This window comes from Balearica regulorum, chromosome 3 (genome assembly GCF_011004875.1).
Source record: "Balearica regulorum gibbericeps isolate bBalReg1 chromosome 3, bBalReg1.pri, whole genome shotgun sequence".
Classification (NCBI taxonomy): Eukaryota; Metazoa; Chordata; class Aves; order Gruiformes; family Gruidae; genus Balearica; species Balearica regulorum.
The window spans coordinates 55,715,805-55,736,976 of NC_046186.1; the positions used below are offsets into that span (position 1 = coordinate 55,715,805).

At 40.1% G+C, this 21,172-nt stretch overlaps 1 protein-coding gene across 2 annotated transcripts in view; it reads right to left on the minus strand.

The window, feature by feature from the left end:
* Nucleotides 1-4,653: 4,653 nt before the first annotated feature.
* Nucleotides 4,654-21,172, minus strand: part of MCM9 (minichromosome maintenance 9 homologous recombination repair factor) — a 50,910-nt gene continuing 34,391 nt past the window's right edge. For both annotated transcript variants that reach the window (XM_075747955.1, XM_075747956.1), the window contains 6 exons: nucleotides 19,914-20,088; nucleotides 17,589-17,791; nucleotides 16,430-16,633; nucleotides 14,861-14,943; nucleotides 9,081-9,226; nucleotides 4,654-6,940 (listed from right to left, as the gene is read on the minus strand). In XM_075747955.1, the coding sequence (XP_075604070.1) occupies nucleotides 5,371-6,940; nucleotides 9,081-9,226; nucleotides 14,861-14,943; nucleotides 16,430-16,633; nucleotides 17,589-17,791; nucleotides 19,914-20,088 (2,381 nt within the window). In that variant the 3' untranslated portion in view covers nucleotides 4,654-5,370. The remainder of the gene's footprint in view (nucleotides 6,941-9,080; nucleotides 9,227-14,860; nucleotides 14,944-16,429; nucleotides 16,634-17,588; nucleotides 17,792-19,913; nucleotides 20,089-21,172) is intronic.

Below are 21,172 nucleotides of genomic sequence, written 5' to 3' on the forward strand. Positions count from 1 at the left end.
TAGCATCTAACTCGGAAAATAAGGCCTGGGCATGGCCAATAGCCTGTTTCTGTAAATGGAGAGTAAAGAGGACGACTCCCTAGGAAGCCTCTGTCAGCAGGATTTTTCAGCTAGGAAAGCAGTGAGGAGGCAGGCCATCAGAGCCGTCTGTGAAACCACCAGTGATGTACGTAACCACAGAGAGCGATTACTCACAGCTCCCCCTTCCCAAGTACTGGCAAATGGGGAGCGATGCAGGCATTAAGCAGAGCGACCTCGTGACAGTTCCTACCTGGGCTCCTGATTCGGGGGAGCGTGGGTCTCACTTAAGTCAGGTCTTGCATCAGCCAAGGCTGTGCCTTCCCCAGAAAAAAGGCTATGCAGGAGGATTAAAAGAATTATGATGAAGCATTTTTTTACACAAGAATATAATTAAACAATATAAAAATATAATTAAATTGTTGGGCTTTTTGCTTTTACCTCCCTTTGACTCATCAGCATGTCTTCATGGGCCATCCAGGACAACACTACTATGGGACAGCTGCCAGTAAAACCGCGATCTTGCCCACGCTGACATGACACAATTTGGTTTCAACCAAGGCAATGGAGTCTGGCCACTGAATATCTAATGACAGCATTTCACTGCTGCTCACAAACGAGGACCTAATCAGCATGCTGCTGGAACCAGTGACTTCTAAGATTTGGTTCAACTGGGTTTTAAGACAGCAACATGTATATACACCTTTAATGAGCCAGACTCATAAAAATAAAAGATAGCTTAATAAAATACTAGTGTATTCAACGGTAATAACTGGTTTGATATATATTTGTATCTAGTCACCCTGAGAAGACACATCGGACAGGTTTTTATATTCCTGGATCATAAACTCAGAGAGGCGAGTGTTAAAACGTGAAGGAGATAATGGCTGGGTGCCGGGCCAGGAAGGCAGGCTGGCAGGAAGTGACTCATCTGCCCATTGACTGCACAAAGTACTCGCAGAGGAAATTCATCCGTAGGTTAGCCCAGCAGACTGTCACTGCCATAATGGATTAAATCTTCCCATCATTGGGCTATTGCAACACTCAAAAAACATTAAAACATATGATTGTTTGTGGGGGAAGTTGATTTAAAAAGGGAAAGGAAAGAAGTTAGCAATGTTCCCTGCCAAGGGACTGATAAATGGGCTCTGTAGCAATGGCAACGGTGAGGGAGAGAGTAAATCAGCAGCAGGTATCATTTTCTTATTACTGTGTGCTTCTCATTCATCCTGAATGCTCTGAATTCATGCTATGAATCAGAAGCAATACCACAACAGTAGTATTTCAACTAGTCGGGTAGAGGAAGATCTCAGCGCTATCTGCTCTTCCAAATTTATTCTTTGGTTACTTACCCCACACACTTGGGTGACTAGGGCCTCTTTGCAGACAGAGTTTCAAAGGACAACAGTGCTTTTTTTCTGCTAATATAGAAACGATAAGCCTTTCTGCAAGCTGAATAGAATGTCCCTGTGTTTCCTCCGCTTTTCTTCTAACTGGGAAACAAAGCTGCTCAAGTGGCCTTCCAGGCAGAGTGACCTCAGAGTGATCGGAGTTTGCAGTACCCTTCCTTGATTCCTTTTGGCTTTCCTTCCATTTCTCATGTTACATGAAAGGGAGAAGCATATCCCTCAGATCTCAAAACCCTCTGCTCAATAAAGCAGCATAGTTCCATTTGATAAAGTAATATACTAACTACTTCTAACCTGAGCAATCTGAAGACACAACTTTCTTTTTACTGATATACTGTCTAACATATTATCCCTCAAAAATTACTAACCACTAAGACACTACATAGAATAACAGAATGAACTCTGCCCAAATTCTACAGTATGTGTTTGGATTTAGATACCTAAAATACATCTGAGTGGTAGGTAGCAACCCAGCCACGTTCTTTTCAGGGCTGTGTAACTCATAGACAAAATGCCTTCTAGAAAAGTCTCCTGGGCATTACCAATTTTGTCCTGGTGCACTCAAAGGTATTGTTTTGAGGGATGCAAGCTTGACTTGCAGTCTAGTAAAGACAGGTGCTAAAATGCAGGTCTTAGGTTCTCAGATGTCCTCACCAAGAAAGAGAGTGAGCCTGTATCACTTTCTTGTTTCCTCTACCCCAGAACACATGGTATCTTAAGTGAGATCACTCACTACCATTTCTTCTTGAAGGGGCCATTTCACAACCAAGAATATGAGAGATGAAGACAGAAGAGCAGAATTATAATTACACTGCACCTTACACATCTCATTCATTTCAGCTTCAGCTGTTAAGTACCCAGGGCATCCGTACATCAGGCCTTACAAATTAATGAATGAATGTAGAGTTTGCACTCGCTAGTGAAAACCTTGTTATAAGAGGGCTAATTTGTCCACGCTAAGCAGCAGCTCAGATGCTGTGGTATTTCTCTATCCTTCCTAATTTTGTTCCCTGCTTAGCACGGGGGGCCCTTTCTAGGCCTGCTGCAATGGAAGCCGCTGCAACTTTCCTCTTGCGGTCAGGGAATTTCAGCCAGCCTGCTGAAGAGCTCATACATTTAAGCCTCTTCCAAGTTCAAGTATCTCAATACGTATACTTTGCTTGGTTGTACCGCTCTAAGGCAGCAAAAGGATGTATCCCAAAGGTCCGGCAGTATGCTGAACTGGCTGAGTCCACCAGGCGCTAGACACGGCAGGTAGCCTATCCTAAGAGATCCAGCCTCCAGCAAGTTGCCAGCTTGTTCATGACTCTGCTGACTGCACTTTAGAAGAACAGTTAAAGTGTACATTTCAATTCATAACAGATTAATAAAATAAAAAGGATCTAGCAGTATTTTATCAGCCCAACTGTTGAACTGGACCACAAATGTGATTAGTACTGTATGACTGGAAAAAGTTGTGGGACATACAGTACCTCAGTAGGCTGAGGTTTACTGGAGCAGAAACATTTTTCATCTATGAAAAAATATACTTGGTTTAATTCTCTTCCATTTACTTGGCTGCAATGATCTCTGCACAGGTTTGAGGACACCACGGGAATGTGAGTGCCCAGTTCTCACCATTGCAGCTAACTGGGCATTCCCTTGCTTCACGAGACTTCGCACGTTTCATTCGTAAGGAAGATAGCTGTCGGCATCACCTGATGGCATTTCAGCTTTCCTGAAACACGGCTCCTCTGCTTCACTGTGTAGTTTCCGTGGCTCTCAGGCAGATCTTACAGTGCAACAACTGTGAAACAAGCAGAATAAAAACCCAGAACCTTCTGAAACACAACATAAGGCATGGAGAATATGAAGGAAATTCTGAGCTTGACTTTCACCTCAATTTTGTACCACTGATTTCAAGAGAGTTCTAGTTTCCACTGGGCAGAGGGAAGAAAGTCAACCAGCCTCCTACGAAAGTATGTTTAGGAAAAGGTCCTGCATTTCTTGAGAACAGCTCGTCATGTAACTTTATATAGCAAATTACATTAGACGAGGCCCTAGCTCCTATCTATAGGGAAGTGATGAATAAAACAATACTTCCAGCATACGTGGATGAAATTTCCCTTGATTTATCATTTTGCATGGTAAAATAAGCTCGTGGTGCTTGACTGTGGGGATCCAGTAGCTATGTTCTGGCTTTGCACTGGCCAGCTAATAACATCAAACCAAACAGCTAGCAAGGAGGGTTTCTGATTCTACATGAGACCAACCATGCAAGGGGCTGATGCAGCTCCAGTGGTGATAAAAACTATGCCTTTAGCTGGCCGCTGCAAATTCAAGTAGGCCATCATAAATGTTAGTATTTCCAGGATCCCTGACTCTTCTCCAGTTTGAGTGTAGACACAGCATCCTGCAGGGTATTTCTGCTTTTCACGGGCAGTAGGATGACAAATGCAGGCCACACTCACCCTGGGGTCAGTCTTTGTGAGAGGCAACAGGAAGGGGTGGCTCTGTGCTCTGGGAGGGAGGTGGGTAAGTTCCACTTTTTTGACTGATGTCATCTTTCCAGTGGAGGAACTACCACACCACCAGCCTGAACAGCAATGTTTCTGTCATTTTGCCAAACTCTTAACAGTAAGCTAACTACTATAATTACTGTTCTCATGATTTCACTGTATCAAATGAAGTACTTGGCCTCACACTCCCTCATTCTCTGAAATTTTACAGTATTTTATCTCACCTGGTTTCAAGGGAGCTACTTCTAAATTTAAGCAAATCAAGAGAGAATCAAATCTTCTTTGTGCTAGCAAGCCTCTCAAAGGATTTACTGTGCTGTAAGCAACCACTCCATTCTCTGTTTACCTTGCAGGTAATAACAAGAATATTCTGTGGAGAATTCAAATACAGAAGGAACATACCAGGCAAGTCCCTGAAAGAAATTTAAGGCTTACCTTTCTCTGTAAACATGGAGTGCATTAGTAGATTAATTTTCCGTTAGACAAATGAATGACATAGGAGGCAGCATGCCACAGAAGATGAACTGGATATCAGATGCAGTACAAATCTAATCACAATTAAAATAGTCAAGTAAACATTATCTGAGTCAGAACCAAGCTACACTAGGGTAGGTCTTCACCATGCTGCCAGGTTTGAAGTGGTTTATGTGCCAGGGCTTACTACCTGCATTGAAGTTACCCTGGTTACTGAGGATTCCCATTCAATCACCTGGAATTTGTTCTCTCTGCATTGAAGAACTGTATGTTTACTACAGAGTTGGGTTTTGATAAAATGACCCAGAATACAGACACAGATACCTGAATTGGTGTATTTAAAATTGAAATTAAAAAAACAGAAACAAAAAAGGTCTCAATCCATGTCTTCAACAGCAGTGTGACAAGAAGCACAGTAACCAGAGATGTAGCAAAATTGTCATGATACTGATAATACAGAAATACTTACCACACAGCATGATGTAAATCACAATATTGCTAAATACGCTGAGACAAATGACATATATAGATGAAAAAAAAAAGACATAGCTTTTGCATCATCATTTTTCTAAAGTGGCATGGTTATTTGGAATGACAATCATGTATAGTTCTAACCCTTACTTGAAATAAAGGATAACAGTCAATTAAATCTGCTCTTCTGCAAGATTCACTATACTCTAGATATATGAACATAACCATACAAGTCTCCAGGTTACATCAGGTCGATCAAAACAGTCAACTGATATAAGCAGTCTCAGGAGGAGTTTAGAAAACTAAAAGCCTCATCAGGCCTGCAGTATACGCAGTTTTTAGCTGATGTAAAATATAAGGCCCTTAAAAAAAAGTACATTCATTGGCATCAACAGAGGTCCAGGATGATTGTTTTTAAATGCTTTGTAAATGCCGGATACAACTGATGGAAGGATGGAGATTCAGAAGAACTGTATGTTAAGGAATTTGGAGGATACATGTTACGTGCTTGGATTTTTCCTAACCTCTTCATCCCAATCAAAATCTAACGTAGCATCATCTAGCTCTGCTATGGAGAAGAGAGGTTTCTGTGTGACCACACTGGCTTTACTAGCATTTCCCAATGCAAAACTCTTCCTTCTGCTAGGATTGCTCACGTGCACCTTCAGCAGTGGGCTATGGCTTTCCTTGTTAGGGTCAATCTTAGTGGTAGGGGAGGTTCCCAATTTTGACTCAGGACGCAAGGCAAAGGAGAATGACGACAGTTTGGCTAACGTGCTGGAGCGCACCTTCCCTGAGCTTGGGCTACCAAGCTTCCCGTCTCCCTCTCTTCTGTTTTCAGTCGATGGAGAAGACACAGCATTCAAACTCACATCAGAGCATATTGTTGCACCTCCTCTGATCTCTTTCCCTAAGGCCTGACTCTGTTGCTCTTCTCTCCCTTTATTATCAATTGATCGTTTTTTCAAACTATTTTTTCCTAAGCGAGTCAATGTCATCTTGGATTTCTCGGAGGGGCAGCAGTCTTCTGGCAGCTGCTGTCCTTGGAGCTGCTCTCCAGGCTTCAAAGTAGTTTCACTCTGAAAAAGAGAAAATTCTTCATTTTTCTTGTCTGAAGAATGATCAAGTTTTGTCCTTGGTCTGAAGGAAAATTTAGCTAGTTTAGCTGCTGGAGGACTTTCACTGTCAAGGATTTCGGGCTTATGGGAACTTACTACCTTTGTTTCTTTCACTACTTGACCTTTATTTCGTTTTCTCAGGGAAATTGTTGCAGTTTTTGCTGCTACAGATACGCTGTTCTTTTCCTCCCCTAGCACAGACTCTGCATCACTTGAAAGATCTGGCAGGTCAGACACAGGTAACACTGAAGGAAGGGCCTTTGCCTCAGGGTCCTGTGTACTTGTAAAGAATCCATGTGACTTCTCCGTGTGCAGTCTCTGCCAGCTTTTAGAAACCCGTTGTGTAATAACTGAATCCTGCACACTAGCACTTGGTGATGCTGGGTCGTGAATGTTTGCTTCTGAAGAAAAACAGTTGTGTTCTTCAGTCCTCTTCCCGCTTATCTTGGAAGCTTTGTCCTGTTCCAAAGGAGCATGTAGATTCACAGTTGCCAGTGACTCTCTCATTCCATTTCCCTTCCTTGGTATTGAAAGGCTTCTTTCTTCAGAACAGGGTGTTTTACGCAGGGTTTTTGAAGCCAAGTTATTTGGAGATATCTTGGGCACCGGAGACTTTTTCTGAAAAGTTTCTTCAGCATCAGTGTTGCTCTCTTCCAGGGTGTCAAACCATGCCAGGCTGCCATCATAACCTCTCTTACTATGTTTAATCAAGTGGTTTGTATTTTTGTTATTACTATGTGCTGGGTTGCATAAGGGTTCTAGTTGTGTATCCTCTTCACAGTTCCCTTTGGGCAAAGAAGGCTGCGGCCTGGAATTACTCTCTTGCTGATTTGAAGGTTCTGACTGAAACATTTCCTTTGACTGCCCAAATGCATCCTTGTTCAAGCATCTTGTAGTAGTACTGAAACTTGTCTCTTCAGGCTGCAGCTGGCATGAATTTTCCTTTGGTAATCTATGGAATAAAAAAAAAAGCAATAGTAATTTATTTTTTTTTCTTTCTTTATTGCATTAGTGATGCTTAATATGTATGAATGGTGAAAAAAATAATGTAGGTCACAAAAGTGCATTATTAAGTCTCACATACAGCTCCAAAAGCTGGTGTTGCAGTCTGTGATCTTTCAGCACCTTCTACAATGAGCGGCAGAATTTAGTGTGCCCAATAGAAGATAGGCAGATGGGCAGAGAAAGGAGTCACTGAATTTCCTTGGGAAACAAACCAACCAACCAACCAACCCAAAAACCCCAAACAGATTTGCACTGCTTACAGCCCTTGCTAGAGTCCCCTTAGGGATTACATATTCCGTAAGCGTATCTTCTAGAACAGGAACCTCATTGGATTTTATCCTGAGCAAGGCAAAGGCTCAAATGACTTATCAGAATGGAAAATCTAGGTATTACTTGGAATAGTGGTTGCTGGTGGCTTTCTCTCACAATCACTATGGACTCAACATGTCAAAAACTCCACATGATAGTTATCAGATCACCTAAAAACCTAATTACCACTGTCTGTGGCTGTTAATATTCTCAGGGCCCTCCAAAACATCAGAGGTGCTGGAGGTGCTGACTGGGCCCTCCAGTCTCTGTGTAGCTGATATTCTGTCTATTCTACCTAAATGTGTAATTTCCAAGGGAGATGATAGATAGCATTCTACTTTTTGCTAAATAGTGATTCTAACCATGAGTGAAGAGCAGCCACATACCATCCCAAAAGTGACTGCATTAGTGTAGGTGGAACGATTCCTATGCATTATAAACAGTTCCTCACTATTTGAGAGAGAAAACACTATATTGACATGTATCTTTCAGAATCATTATTATCATTATTTACTAATATGCTTATTCTTAAAATTTGATGGGAAGTAGCAGAAATGATCTGACTCATCAAGAAGGGCTGAAAGATACATGCTTGTTTATTGAAATATAGTTTAGGGGGAATGCGTGGGACAAGTCTTCTAATATTGAATAGGTTGTTTTAAAGAAGACATTCATTTAGTATTCTCTAAGCTGCTTAAGAGGGAGGAAGAAGAAATCAGCTTAATTTGCAGCATAGGGGATTCAGTGGGATATTGGGAAAACCTGTACGAGCATTAGGATGGAGCAATAATGGAAAAGACTACCCAATGGCAGGGGAAAATCCTCTTTATTAGGTGGCCTTTGGAGCAGATATCACAAGCCCTTGCCAGGAAGGTCAAACACAGAGCTGATCCTGTCTTTGTATTTGATCTCCCATGCCTAGCTTTTGTCTATCTGTTGGAGATATCCCACTTTCATCTGCTCTTATTGCCTCTGTGGTTATCTAAGATGGCCTTACTATGAGTTACAAAATAAGTCTGAAAAATATTTAAAGAAAAAAGTGTATTGTCCCAGCTGTTCTTATTCCATTAGCTTCAGTAACATTCATCTTTCATCTTCCTTTAACAATAAGAAAGTAGGAATTTCTTTAGAGCCTAATCTCATTTCAGGAAACAAATATTATTTTTTTGTATTTTATTTCATTCCAATCCTATGTTTTCCTCTCAGACTCAGTACGTTAAAAGTTTTCTATTAATAACAGCAAATAGACTTTCCAAAAATTATTGCACTGAGCTGAAAACTAGAGAAGAGACAGTGAAAATTCCAGCGTGTAAAAAAGAAAAATGACCTTGGATTCAAGCTCGTATTTTCCATTAACAGAAAGGGAAAGATCCTGACAAGGCCAACAGAAAAGGCGGCTTAAAAAATATGAAGCAGATCTGCTGTATTTTACTAAGCAAGTAACAAAAGGTTATATAAAACTATTTGCTCAGCTACAGAATCTGGCATTTTGACCCTAAGAAGCTCCGCTGAAACTTATCTGAGCATAGAATTGAGATATGAGTTGGGAACTGATTAAAATGTTCTTAAATTCTTTGTAAATTCCATAACCCAGAGAGAGAAATGATCTTGTGATGATCTCAGAGTGCTACTTTAAAACAGTCTCCCTACTTATCCATGTCCTCTAAAGAACAAGTCCCTTCCTAATGAGAGATTCTATTTTCAGACACTCTCGAGATATTATTGTCAAACAATTCTTTTTTGCTATTGAATTATTTTGTCACTCTGCATATTATAACCTGTCAAGTCTTTGTAGCTCTTTGCGCAGAAGATCTTGCAGCTCCAGTCGCTCCAATATGAGTTCACATTGTGTTCGGTACTGCGCCATTGGATTTTCTGGAAATGAGGTGTGTAAGGCATTGATCCCTCCGAGAAGTGCACCCCCCTATGTCACCAGAGAGATAAAAGAAAAATAAAGTATCTTCATTATTCAGCTCCAAATTTAAACAACAGAGACCATTTTATACAAAATTGTCCCTTAGATATTTTAAAGCTTAAGGTAGCAAATATTTACTGAGTAAGTGTCTTAAGAGAAATAATCCTATTAGGTCTGTTCACACAGGCAAAGTTGCTCATATACATAAAGCAATTATATGATCAAGCCTGCAGTTTACTTGTACTATTTTTATTTATACAAAAAATGGAAGGTCCACTTAAGGCTTGAGAACATCAGGACTAAAAATGGACATTAAGATTAAAGAAGTTTTCCAAATACCTTCTAAAAATTCTGCCCATGTGAGCAACTTTTGTAACTGAAAAAGTTCTGATTGCTAAAAGCTTTCATTAGCTTTGCCTAATTATTTAAATGGAAATACTTGGGTATTAAGGCTCATCAACACAGGGTAGACTGACCTGCAAAAATATTTCTGAATAGCTCTTAAAAAGTAACTGAGTATTCCCAAATAATTCCAGAGAGGAAGTGCTTTTAATCTGGGACAGTTTTGCTGTGTCTTGTGAGAAATGAAGTAGTTTTTATTTGGAACAGAGCATCTGCACAAAGTGATTTGTTCCACAACAAATAATCTAGAATAGCTCTGTAGTTAATTGCTCTTTGGAAAAAACCCAAACACACCACAAACCCTCTATTTTGCCACAGATTAGCTAGCATTTACCACTCCTGCCTAATCTATAAAGCTCAATACAACTAATGAACAAAATGCGTATCAAGTGCAACGTGAGCAATAGCAAAAGTCAACAGTCACATGGCATCACATGGACCACGCATTTTCATTTCTGGCAATTTCTGGTTCTTCCATTTTGAAATTTTACAATTTTGTATTTAAAAAAATTACATTGAAAAAACATTCTGGTGGCTAATTAAAGCTCTTTAAAACTACACAGTGCTAAAACTAAGGCTGGCCATGCAACCATTAATGCATTCCACTGAAGTTATCACTTTTTTTTGCCGATCACTTCAGGAACATGATAGGTCTGTTCCACACAGAAACATTTGTCTGTAGCCACGAAAAAGGTGGTTGTAGAACCTCTCTGCCATATTTGTTTCAAGGACTGGAAGGTTCATAGTTAATGAGGTAGGGACTGTGGAAGGAAAAGTCCAGTCTCTTGGTTAGACAGTTAAAAGCAGCCAAGAAGAACGAGATTCTGTCTCTGACACAAAGTTTCAGTTCTTGTGATTCAGAACCAGCCAATTAAGCAAAGGTTTTGAAAAGCAGAAAATTTGTAACTGGGATCCTGATGTGGTTGTGTGCACAGAAGGAAAGTGCAGTCAACAGGAAATGTACTCAAACACTCGAAGTGCTACTACTCTGAAACTGGGTCACTAAGCATCTCTCATGGCGTATGCTCCAGTGGATAATTTCTTCTGGATCCTGCATAATGCAGCTCTAGATCACAGAACAGGAGTAGCATCAACCCATCACTTCACAAGGACCATGTGAAGATAAGTGAACTGATATTTCTGAAATACTCAAATACACTGGAGATGAATTCCACAGAAAAACACATGAAGAAATTGAGAATTCTACCTTTAGAAGAGCAAGTAATAAACAAAACATTGAGCAAAACACTGACAAAGGATGGTTGCTTTTGAGTACTGTCAACCTGTGACCTAAGGATCCAATGGAAAAAAAAATGGAATACATGATTATGTACCCTGAGCTATAACACCAAGGGGTACAATTATGTCTTGCTCTCACTGACTTTTCAGTGCTTCACTTAGCCATCAAAATGAGCTTCTTTTAAATGTTCTTTTGTGTGTGTCTGAAATTATAAGTGGGATGGGACTGAATTTAAGATATCTGTCAAGTTTCATTCCTGTGCTGGTGCTTATGTCTCTGAGATATCTGTCCCTCTGTGACTCCGAGATACCATTTGGAGGAGAGGAAGGCAGCCATGTGACAAATCCACAAACTGTGGAACTGAGGGCAGAGGATCTAGAACAGAGAAAGAAAAAAGAAAGTATTACAAGGAAAGTTAGCAGAAAGGAAGGGTGTGAAAGTGCCTAAGGACAGGAAGACAAAATGTAAAAAGGCAGTAAAGGAGAGGGACTGGAAAAGGAATAAAACAAGGATGAAAACATGACCAAGAGAAGGAGTAAGACAACAAAGAGGAAATGAGGCGAAGAAAAGATCAAAACAGTGGGATTAGAATACACTCCCCAAGTAGGAAAGAGAAAAATAAGGGTAAATTAGAGGACAACAGAAACAAAAAACCCTAATGAACTAGGTTGGTGATAAAAACATGATAGCCCTCCTTCCCAAGAGGGATCACAAGAAGTATCTAAACACTGACTTGAGAATGGTGAACTTTTATACTGGCAAGAGTATGGCTTTTCGTAGAAGTTGCAAAGACAGTGTTGAAGACTAAGAGTTTGCTGAGCTGAAAGATGGCAGCCAGTCCTTCAAGAATGACGCTGACACTTCCCCATTTACAACTTCATTCTACAGACTGACAATTAGACAGGAAACACAGGATGTGCCTATACATAAAGTGATTTTTTTTTCTAGAGAAGGAATCAATTTCTGAAAATCAACTTTTGCTTGTTACTTCTATTTTTTTAATAAAACAAATAACTTCCTTCAAAAAGAAGGAAGTGATTAATTTAGACTTTCCAGGAGGAAAGTAAAATTTGGCCTTAAAGAGCAGACCTCAAATTTGCAGATTCCCAGCAAAAATGAACACATAAGAAATGAAGAGTGGAGCAAATATGATAAGCATACCAACTACTCTCAGGTAGTCTTCTGCAGTCATAATTCAGGCAAATCTCTCACCAACTCTTATTAGATAGATGCTTGTTATGCAAACTGCAGCCCTTGAGGGCAGGGCTGTATAAATATGAAACAGTGACCACAGTTAAAATAATTATTTTATGTTTATTCATGCTGATGAGGTAGATACACAGATGACAGTATACATTCATTATTATTACACACATATATTCCACTTTTTGATGTGTTATGAAAAAAACCTGAGTATTTCAGATTTCTTATATCCATGTTTTTGGTTTGAATGGCAAGGTTTCGTAGCAGGGGGGCTACAAGGGTGGCTTCTGTGAGAAGCCTCTAGAAGCTTCCCCTGTGTCTGACCGAGCCAATGCCAGCCGGCTCCAAGATGGACCTGCTGCTGGCCAAGGCCGAGTCCATCAGTGACAGTGGTAGTGCCTTGGGGATAACATAGTTAAGAAGAAAAAAAAAAAAGAGTGGTAGCTTTTGCAGCCAGAGTGAGAAGATGTGAGAAACTTTGTACACACAAGGTCGGTGCAGAAGGAGGCACTGGAGCAGAGATTCCCCTGAAGCCCATGGGGAAGACCATGGTGAGGCAGGCTGTCCCCCTGCAGCCCATGGAGGATGATGGGGAGCAGAGATTCCACCTGCAGCCTGTGGAGGACCCCACTACAGAACAGGTGGAGACACCTGAAGGAGGCTGTGACCCCGTGGGAAGCCCACACTGGAGCAAGCTCCTGGCAGGACCTGTGGCCCTGTGGAGAGAGGAGCCCATGCCAGAGCAGGTTTGCTGGCAGGACTTGTGACCCTGTGGGGGACCCACGCTGGAGCAGTCTGTTCCTGAGGGTCTGCACCCCATGGGAGGGACCCATGCTAGAGGAGTTCTTGAAGAACTACAGCCTGTGGGAAGGACTCACACTGGACAAGTTCATGGAGGACTGTCTCCTCTGGGAGGGACCCCATGCTGGAGTAGAGTGTGAGGAGACCTCCCCCTGAGGAGGAAGGAGCGGCAGACATGAAGTGTGATGAACTGACCGCAACCCCCATTCCCCATCCCCCTGTGCTGCTCGAGGGGAGAGGTAGAGAATTTGGGAGTGAAGTTGAGCCTAGGAAGAGGGGAGGGGTGGGGAGAGGTGTTTTAAGATTTGGTTTTATTTCTCATTACTCTACTCTGATATGCTTGGTAATAAATTACATCAATTTTTTCTAAGTTGAGTCTGTTTTGGCCATGATGGTAATTGGTGAGTGATCTCTCCCTGTCCTTATCTCGACCCACGACCCTTTCATTGTATTATTTCTCCCCTGTCTAGCTGAGGAGAGGAGTGATAGAGCGGCTTTGGTGGGCACCTGGCCTCCAGCCAGGGTCAACCCACCACAGTCCAAAGCCATATTGCTTTGAAACCAGTGTCCCATCAAATTCCCACCTAGTTAATTACAGGTTTAATTACAATCAATGAACACTTATGTGATACATTCTGCTGTTTCGACTGGATACATTAGTAAAGCTTCCTGTTTTAACTTACGATGCTGTGCTGTCATTGAAAAGCTGAGCTCTTCCAAAAAGCGCACGATGAATTGCAGCGGACAGTGAAATAATCTTTTGCTACTTAATAAGGTTAAGCCCTGTAGTATTTTTGAGACAAATTCCATTTGCAATACTGTGCAGTAGATTATCCATGGCACAAACTGCAATTAGTCTCTCAACCCTCACTGAAAGAATGAGGGAGATCACAAGTGCCTACCTGCCAGATGTCACTTTGTGCATCTATCCTGAAGAGCTTTATCTCCGAAAAAGGAGCATATCTACTCCTGCAAAGGTCTTTAAGGTCCATTGAACTAATAGATGCTATATGAAATTGTTTTAATTTCAATATATTCATATCAACCTCCACAGAAACATAGGAAATGCCATTTTGGATCAGACCAGTCATCTGTGCAGTGGAGTGTATCTTCTCTGACAGAACCAAAGCCAAATATTTCAGATGTGCTAAAAACCCCTGTGCATAAAACTCTGGATAATCTCCTTATGGTAATTTTTTTTTCTACTCCAAAGCATGAAAATTTATTTCCCTTAAAAATATTCTATCTGAAGTAATAGTGTCTATATTATTTTCCACATTTCCATTTAAAAAGCCTCTGTCAGCTTCACATTCTTTTTATTAATTCTAAATGTGTTCCTTTTTCTTTACATTCGACATCCTAATAATGTTACAGTAAACTAAAATCTAGCCTTCCACATTTTTTCAATGCCTTTTTACAAAGAAACATTACACAAATCCAGGTGATAATTTGCATGCACTATTTTCAGAGTAGGGCAATGAAAGTTCTGAATTTTAGCATCATCACCAACATCTTTTAAAATGATCTAATGGCAAAATAAAGTGTAGGTCTTGGCAACTGTTCGAAACTTGCTCCAAAAAAGATGACTTGGTTCTCTCATGCCTAGTTAATGAGTGACAAGATGACATCATGGAAGAAAAACCCATCAGAGGCTATTAAACAAAGCAATATAGACACAATTTCTGGCTCAAAAGGTCTTTAAAATGTAGATTACCGAAAGTCAACAGTATGCCAAAACTTCACTTAAACTGCAATCTATAAAAAAGGTACAAGGCCTTTATCAGAAACCCAGATTTTTCAGTATAATCTCTGTTTAAGGATTTTAACAATCAAGATGGACTAAAAATGACCTGTCAAGGTTTCTGATGACCTACTTTATGTGAGCCCACAAAACCCTCTCCAAAGAAACGAAAGGAGCTGGCACATATATCTACGTGATAAACTGAATCCCTTAAATGCAGTATTGCAGCAATGGCAATATCTGCAAGAAATCTTACCTGCATAGAAGATTCCATCACCGATACCACAGTTACAGCATCTTCCAAAGTGACAGTATCCCTAAACATCAACCGGGCATGAGCTATCAAAAATAAATGGGCATTGAAAGCAAGTGTTACCAAAGTCAAAAAGCAATTTTTTTGTACTAGGAGGGACAGGATATTTCTTCAAATTTCTTCAGCTCTTCAAACATTTGTGTATGGGCCTAACTCAAACATGAATATAATCCCTTTGATTTTAGTGTCAATTTCAGCAGGAATTGGAAGGCTTAGTTTTGCTAGTAAAAAATGTAACGTGACTTCTGGATTACAGTTACAGTGACAGATCAAATAAAGATGATCAAAATGCTGAAGTTAAAAAATGTAAAGTGCTGGATATCACAACAAAGAGTGTGATATGAAACATCGCTATCTATATAGGCATGTGTCATCACCATAAAATAAAAAATTAAGTCTAATTTTCATCACAGGTCAGAAAAGATTTGATTTCTTCTAACTGGTCTATGCCACAAATTGAGTATTATTTAAAATGCTTTTCTCTACAATAATTTTATTTTTTCTTTCTTCCCTTTCTTAAGTTAAAAAAAACAAAACTCATTCTTGTAAAGGGATATAATGCAAATAATTTACCCTATGAAGCTCTCCTAATTGGCCACGGAAACACACACAGTTCTTATTCAGCAAGAGAATGGCAGGTTAATTAATAGCACCTATACAATACTTTGAAAGAACAAAATGCTACTAAAAGCCCCAATCATGTGAACACATAAGAATGGAAGGAACACTGAATGTGAAAATAACATGTGAATCCCTAAAAGTTAGGAATGTCTTTCATTTCAATAATTTTTTCACCCAAATGGAGAACAAAATACAAACATCTGCTGCAGGTAGCACTACATTGCTGACTGGCATATAAAAGCATAAAGACCATTGATGATTGTTATACAGAAATACAGTATATTCTTTCAAATTAATCCTGAAAATATGCGATATGCCATTTTATAAAACGAAATCATGTTAAGACAGAGACTTACTGCTTCCTTTGGTTTTGTTCTTATAAGTGAAATGTGATTTGAACTCAGAGTTGGAAATGTTGAATTCCTCTTGCAAAATACAGACTTGATTATTGATATTTAAGGAAACAAATACGTGTTATTTTTTATGTTATATTAATTTTAGGATAGAAGCAAATACTTGACACCTTTCATCAGGCTGACTAGGATGGCAACCCAGGACTCGAATGAAGTAAAAGAAATCATGAGATTGCTTTTCATAAAGTCATATAACTTCTGAGATTTTTCTCTCAAGTGATTGTTTCCAGTGTTTTCAGTTTTTATTATGGGTGTGAGAATGGCAAAATTGATTTTGATAATCTAAATATAACACCCTTTACCTCATCCAAAATCTCCAAGTCTCTTTAGATTAGGAACATAAACCAATACAAGAATCACCTATTCCTATCTCTGTGGAAAAGCTGCCACTCTGCTTACTGGCTATAATTATACTCCGGATCTATTCATTTTATAAAGGTTAATTGTTAGTCTAAAAATAAAATTGTCACGGCCTTACCTTCTGCAAGGCGTATCAAACTCTCTAATAAGCGAATGGTAGTTCGGGCAGCATTTCTGCAGTCACTCTGACGCTGCATTTGATAGTAACGTACAAGGACCAAGTTGCTCTCATCAGACAATTTTGGCTGTATACTTTTTATAAGGCAGAAGTAGGTTTTCATCTTTTCCATGCTCCAGAGCTTTTCTGATTTGCTTGGGCAACCTGTGTAACAACTGCCTAGTCAGTAATTCTATAACAAGTGACATCAAGCTTTTTCCCAAGAATTCCTGTTAAATAGACAGGTGACTACAAAAGACACATTACTGTATTTTTGAGGCATACCGCACTGTCTGTACACCAGTCCTCAAGGACTTGGTCAAATTCCAGTGTGGAAAATCTTACACACCACCAAATCCCTCCCCTATCGAATTCCACAGTAAAGCCTCCAGTAATTTCAACAGCACTGCTGTCAGACTCACTGCCCACCAGATGGTACAGTCAGTACTAAGTGCTTTAGTATTCCTTAAAATGTAAAATGCTACATGAATGTATGTACTGCCTCTGGCCATTTTACCTACTTTGTAGGAGCCAAAAGCTACCTGTATTCTGAACATTTCGGGAAGGGAAAGAAGCTAGCTGAAGAAGGAGTTTCCTCTAACCACTTCTATAATGGGGATCAAAGCCATGTTCCTGGAGTGGATAGAGAAGAGGCTGGTCAAAATCAAATCACACTGCCTTCCCTAATAGCAGAGCAAAGAGCTCTGCGTAGGGAACACTATTTTTCATTCTTTGAGCCCTGCGGCATATGCACCTCAGATTTGTTCTGTCTGAATTAAGTTTCCCATTAACAGCATGCACAACTGCATGGTGTGTAGAATCTGCACATCAAGCAACGCAAAGGCGCAAAACGGAAACTATCTACTTCCTGAGCAGTCTGGGCCAAAATCTCTTGTAAATGACCACAAAGTATAGTGTCCTTAGCTCAGCTCTATTAATTAGTGATCTCTATCTTACTCCTCCTTGATAAACAACCATACTGCAAGAAACTATCGTAGCAAAAATGTAAACATGGATTAATATGAAAGACTCAAAAATAACAAACTAAACTGAAAGGTGGGGAAATTAAAACACAACCCCCCAAAAAGCCCACTTATAATTTAAAAAAGACTACTCTTACCTTTATTTTGCAAGATGAAGGATGAAATGATGCGGTCCCATTCCTCGTTCTTTGTATCTAACAGTACTAAGACCAAGTCAAATCTGCTCAACAGGGGACTGCCAAGAGCTATGTTGACAGAGACAGACTCATTAGGGTCATAATGGCCTTTTGGGTTTGTTGCTGCCAGGATAGTTGTCCTTGTATTAAGCTTGCACACCAAGCTGGAGAAAAGTATAGTGAACATTATAGTTGAATTAAATTGGGTAGGGGAAATAATTCCAAAGTGCTACTTACCACTTTTTTATGTTATAAAGAGCACATCTTATGTTGAAAGACCATAAGAACTGCACAATATACACAATTTTATATTAATACATATGATATATACAGCATTTCTCAGTCAGGGAATAGCAACTAGACAGAGAGACAGTGATCAGGATACCAAAAGTAACTAAGCAATATTGCCATGAGTAATCTCTATATACAGCTAGGTCCTTAAATGGTGAAAACCAACATAAATTTTCAGAAATAAATATTACTTTTCTGATTTATACAACATAGAAACACTTTTTAATGATGGAAAGTAAGATTTTAGCTTAATTCGCATTTTAAGAAAGTAAAATAAAATATAAACTTTTGGTTTATTCCTGTCTGTAAACATGTTATGAATATGAACCCAACCAAACAATGATGGCAGCCATATCGACTGTTTCTCCAAGGAAACAGCCATTTTCCTCTCTTAACCATGCTATCCTGGCATGTGTTTTTAGATGTGGGGAGAGATTATTTTTATTCTAGTAGTCCAAATGTAATCCTTTCAGTTAAGGCAGCAGCAGAAGTATTCTAACTTTGGTTTGTCCCTGAGCTATTTCTAGTCAGCTCCTGCGTAACTGCTGCCTCATGTCCAAAGTTCTTCGGTAACTGAGAGGAAGGACTACAGATCCTCTATTAATTACACCCAATGTGAAAAACCCCTTACCTCCCATGCACCAAAAGAAGTCCTTAAATTAACAAATAGCTTAACCTACCTGTGCTAAGTTACTACTCAAAAAATCCTCATTAGATGTAGTCCTCAGAACTGAGGGCTGTATGTGCCAGTTAGCAAACTGTGTTTTGGGGTCTACAAAACCCAACCAATTGCAACAAGGAACCTGGCTAATATATGTCGCTTATCTTACCAAGGACCACACTGACTCCAAGTATTTGTCCCCGACTGCATTACTGGCAAAGGCCAGTAATTTCCCAGGTGAGAGCGGCATTACTTGTCTGCTGTCTACCTAGCATATTTACAAGGGATGCATCAGAATTGAGTTGGGAGAAAAAGTACGACTTTAGAAGGTATTTTTATGATGAATGGGTACATTCAGGCAAATTCATGGTTGTTTTCAACATACAGCATAGTATAGCTAAAATCCTTGATACGACACAGGGAAACGAAGATGCATTAGATCTGTCTTACAGGAAACAGCAAAATGCTCAGCAAAATCCTGAAGAAGAAAGAGGCAGAAAGGAACTGAGTTATGAAGCATCTAAAGGAATTAAAAATGGCATAAAGCCAAAGAGGCTAAAGAGAGCTTCAGTGGAGATGCTCAGAATAAAGAAAGGGCACGATCAATTAGAGGAGCCAGGATGATGTGATCAGAGCAAGAGCTGAGCTGAAGGCGCCAAAGAGGAAGGTGGAAAGGGTGATGTCTTTTGCGCAGCAGAGATTTCAGCAATACCAGCCAGGAAATTATTTGGGCCAGGACAGAGCTGTATATGACTGACACAATTAGATTTAAGCTCAAAGTGGCGGGGGGGGAAATAGCAGATTTGAATGCACAGTACTTTGAAAAAGAAAGCAAGGAACTGAAAGTAAGCAAGAGTTTATATTTATGCCATGCCCAACGTATAAAATTCAGCAGCCTGGAAATCTCTTGGGTTTCTTTTGTTACCATGCAGTATTACTGGATTTTGGAGAAATGAAGTCCCGCTTTTTGAGTTCCAAAAAAAATTTCACACAAGTTCCTCATTTCACATATGATTATTATGACCACCCCCAGCAAATGACAAGGAAAAGAACATCAAGTCTTCTTAGGAAAGTGCCCTGGCCTACAGTGGTAGATTGAAAACCCAACAGTGAAGAGGGCGTGTATTTATTCTGATCGCTTGCAACCTCTGGTCCAGTGCACTATCCTTGGAAATGTTAACTTGTCTAGTTTAAGAATATTGCTGAGAACAAAACTACTAAGTACAACAAAGAAAATAGATATATTTAATCAGCATGACAAACCTCCCTGCACGTTTTAAGTACAAGAGAAACATCTTATGTTGTTCTATCACATCTGTTAACATGCTACTTACCCTGCCTTTGCAACACTGATGGTTTGCTGCTCCATTGCTTCATGGATACTGGTTCTGTCATGTTCTTTGATACTATTGAACTCATCAATGCAACAAAGGCCTCCATCTGCAAGCACCAGCGCTCCAGCTTCCAAGTTCCACTCCCCAAAGTCCTTCACAGCAGTCACCGTCAAACCTGAAGAATCAATTACCTCAGTCAGCCTTTTCCTTAAAATGCAGGAGTGCACTTGAGTGAAAGGAAGGGATCCAGCGCACTGGCTTGTGCCACGGACAGAAGGCGAAACAGCAGGTTAGCTCCACCACATACCTCTACCATGTAACTCACTTTAGACCTACCGGTAAGAAATCCCACTAGCGTTTGGCAGGTTAGCCTGGATGTGTGGAGTAGATTCTGTTAAGCTTCCCATGTTCGATTGTGACTTGTTTTAGGACTTTGTTAATTGAACAAAAGAGATTAGGGTAAAAAGACTAAATCTGCCAGATGAAATTGAAAATTAGGGCAAATGCAAAGATCACAAAATCATGGAATGGACCCATTCAGCTCCTCCTCCCCATCAACTACTAAAACAGACAAATATTTTGGAGCTGCAAAACAAAGCTTGGAAAAAAAAATATTATTTCAAGTGTCTTTTAACTTCTGGCCCCAGGAAGTGGAGACAAATTCTCACTTTAAGGCAATTACATTTCTTTATGAAGTTTTGGGCTCCTCTAAGCATTAAGCAAAACTGAATATCCAAAGATGCCCAAGGATGAAATGGGGGGGGGGGGGGAGTTCCCAGCAGGGATCAGTAAATCTACATATGATAAAACACTGGGAGCATGGCAGGTCAGAAACTCTGCACAACTGTGAAAACAGCCACTCATTATCATGTATGTGCAGCTCCTTTCAAACCTTCTACTCCCTCTTTCCCAGCTTCTCTATCTTTAGCCCTCCTTCACTCCAATGTTCAGCTCAAAATATCCTAGTAGATGACAAGCTGCAACCAGCCTAAAATTTCCTGGAACGCTGTGGCAAAATCTGCCCAAGAATACACCCCCAACCTCCCTTGGTTCAGGGAGGAAAGGCTGCTGAGGCCTTCTCATTGCTGCGCAGCCCAGCACAGTAGCCACTTGTTCCCAAACGGTCAGCAAAATGTTCTTAGAAATATACGTTTCCTGATAACCTAACATGTACTTCAGCTTGTTGTGAGGAATCTCCTCCATTGTGTCTAATCCTTCCTGATTTCCTGGACTCTGCACTGAACAATTCAGGCAGTCAA